This window comes from Volvox carteri (genome assembly GCF_000143455.1).
Source record: "Volvox carteri f. nagariensis unplaced genomic scaffold VOLCAscaffold_24, whole genome shotgun sequence".
Classification (NCBI taxonomy): Eukaryota; Viridiplantae; Chlorophyta; class Chlorophyceae; order Chlamydomonadales; family Volvocaceae; genus Volvox; species Volvox carteri.
In genome coordinates, this window is record NW_003307567.1 from 1,128,015 (window position 1) to 1,130,546 (window position 2,532).

The 2,532-nt window shown below is 53.8% G+C and overlaps 1 protein-coding gene across 1 annotated transcript in view; it reads right to left on the reverse strand.

Annotated features, from left to right (window-relative positions):
* The window catches only part of VOLCADRAFT_105151 (uncharacterized protein), a gene marked incomplete at both ends in the record, with an annotated part of 13,315 nt that extends 11,729 nt beyond the window's left edge, over window positions 1–1,586 (reverse strand). Inside the window, 3 exons of the mRNA XM_002951576.1 lie at window positions 909–1,046; window positions 1,328–1,422; window positions 1,563–1,586. Coding sequence (XP_002951622.1) covers window positions 909–1,046; window positions 1,328–1,422; window positions 1,563–1,586 — 257 coding nt within the window. The remainder of the gene's footprint in view (window positions 1–908; window positions 1,047–1,327; window positions 1,423–1,562) is intronic.
* Between the last annotated feature and the right edge of the window lie 946 nt (window positions 1,587–2,532).

Sequence of the window (2,532 nt, forward strand, 5' to 3'; positions counted from 1 at the left end):
CCTGCCTCTCATCTAGTCACGCTTGTCAACTTCTCAGTGGATCGCTCAGGTTCCGCACCCACCACCAGCATCCAACGGAATCTGCCGGGTCGACGGCAGAGGCTCAACTCCATTCCTGGTCGGCTCGAAAGTCAACTTTATCCCAGGTCACCACCGTCCATCGACTAGGGGCACTTTACCATCTACCGTCGGAAGGATTTTCGACCCTGACAGGTCTCGATCCCGGGATCTCCCGGGGGCAATGGTCCGTGCCTTACCAGTAGTGCCTAACCTGAGCATGTATGTGACTGTATGTATGCGCGTCACAGTGGGTTGGTCTCTTAACACTGCACGTCGAGGTGGAGCGGCGGGTTTTAGCTTCCTCGAGTTGATCACTTGGTTCGGCCTGTTGCCTCCGCCTCGCCCCATACACCCCTTCCGATCTCCACCCTTACACCTTCGCATTCCCCCTCTCACTACACAAACCCCATTCCCCCGCCCCCTCCCAATCCCAACCCTGGTCCCCCCCCATCCCCCTGCACCTTCCCAACCCCAACCCGCAATTCATGTATTGAACCGGGGCTTGATGTGCGGCGCTGTACGACAGTACGACGTACGGCATACCTTTTCTACGGCTCCAGCTCGCGTGGCCAGACACGCCAAGGAGGAGAGCAGCCAGCAGTCGCCCAGGGCGCCCTGGTTGATGTCGGTGGATCGAACACCGTCTGAAAGTAGTGAAGGGGAAAGAAAGGTGAACGGTATTGGGGAGGGGGGTTGTACATTTCGGAGGATATCGGAGCATACACGATTCATTTGGTGTTAAAAGATCATTTACAGGGTGATGAGAATGAGATAGTGTCGTGTTAGGTGGTCCCAGGCGAGGTGAGGATGATTGCCAAGTCATGGGGATAGGATGTGCGGGGATGCACCATCGGAATCTCAGCGCTTTGGGTGCGTTGCGTTGAGTTGCGTTTCGTTGGAAAATGGAGGACTTGCCTTCAAAGAGGCGAATGCTTGGTCGCCCATCGGTAGCTTTTTGGAAGGCCGGCAGATCCTTTAGACGGCGCCTGGGGGAGAAGTACCGCGTCAGCAGCATAACAAGGGAGGGGGAAAGGGGAGAAAGGGGAGGAAGAGGTGTCAGGTTGTAGGGCAAGCGCGGGGCAGGGGCGCTCGCGGGGAAAGGCTCGCGGTTAGTCAACGCGCAAAAAAATCTGCAAAGGGCCGGAAGGGCCTGGTTACTGCAACAGTGATTGTCCTTAAAGCGGGAGTAGGAGTTCCCTCGTGTCCTGGGACTCCTGGAGGGAACGAGGTCATGGCATGTACGAAAGGAGCGAAGAGGTTGTCTCACCAGTCTACAACGCGCTGAATATCACGCCCACGGTATATATTCCCATTATATTTTATCTCCTGGATGGCATCCTCGCTTGGTCGAAAGTCTGGGTCCTAGCGTTGGGGAACGGAATGCCTTGAGTCAAGCAGAAATCAAGGGTGCTAATTACTTGTGAAAAGCCTGATGCGATGGGTGATAGGGTCGGCTTGCTTTCAGGAAATGCCCGCCTTCTATCTCCATCGTTGACCATCACCTGAAAAATGGGCGTCTTCCCCATAATTCTTACTTCCGACTTAGTAATTAAAGTACGTGATACACAGTTGCTAGGCCTGGATAAACTACTGCGACGGTCCTTTTATTTTAATGAATCAGGTGACATAGTGAAATGGAACCACCGACTTTTAGACAACCATTTTAACGCGTCGGTTTCTACTATTCTTCCTCCAATCTCTATACGGTAGAGTTACATGTGTTGTACGTTAATGTTAGTTGTCACCGTTGCAATTGTGTAGCTAGTACACGTGCACGACCTTTGAGGAACGACCCAGCCGCTAGGCGTTGGCAGCATAACCCGCGATGAGCAATATAACCATTGACACTTCCTTTAACCTGCATTGATTCTTCAGGCGCCGCATCCGCCTGTGACGGTGAAGCGCCCGTCGACGAATACTTCTCCAGCAGCTTCTGAAACACACCTGGAATAACACAATCTATCACAACAGCAAAATTGGTACATGGTCCTAGGGATGCGTCAACACCCTGCGCCGAGCCTAACTCCTGTTGCAGTGCAAGGGAGCAAATGGTAAGACAGCAGTGCAAAAGCTGCTTCTTCCCTGCACAACAGTGATCCGGATGGGTCGGGGGGATGGGGGGATTAGCCGTCTCGGGAGGTGAAAGGGGATGGGCCGTGGGGTCTGTGGAGAGCCGTGGAGAGGTATGATGGCGGTTTTCCATGTGATGAGATGCGGCGCGAGGGGAAATTGATCTACGCATGGGGACGCGCAGACAGATAATCGCTAATCAGTATCAGCTGTCAGGTACTAGGATAACCCGAGACATATGCATTACAGGGTTTTATGCAATAGCAAGCACACCGCAGCACAGATACGCAAAGTGCACCACAGACCCGTGGGTCGTTGCACCACAGATCGTTTCACAAGCTTGCTCGCAAGGCTAGGTCCGGCACGGCACGGCACCCCTGCAAATAGTGCCGGGCATCCAGA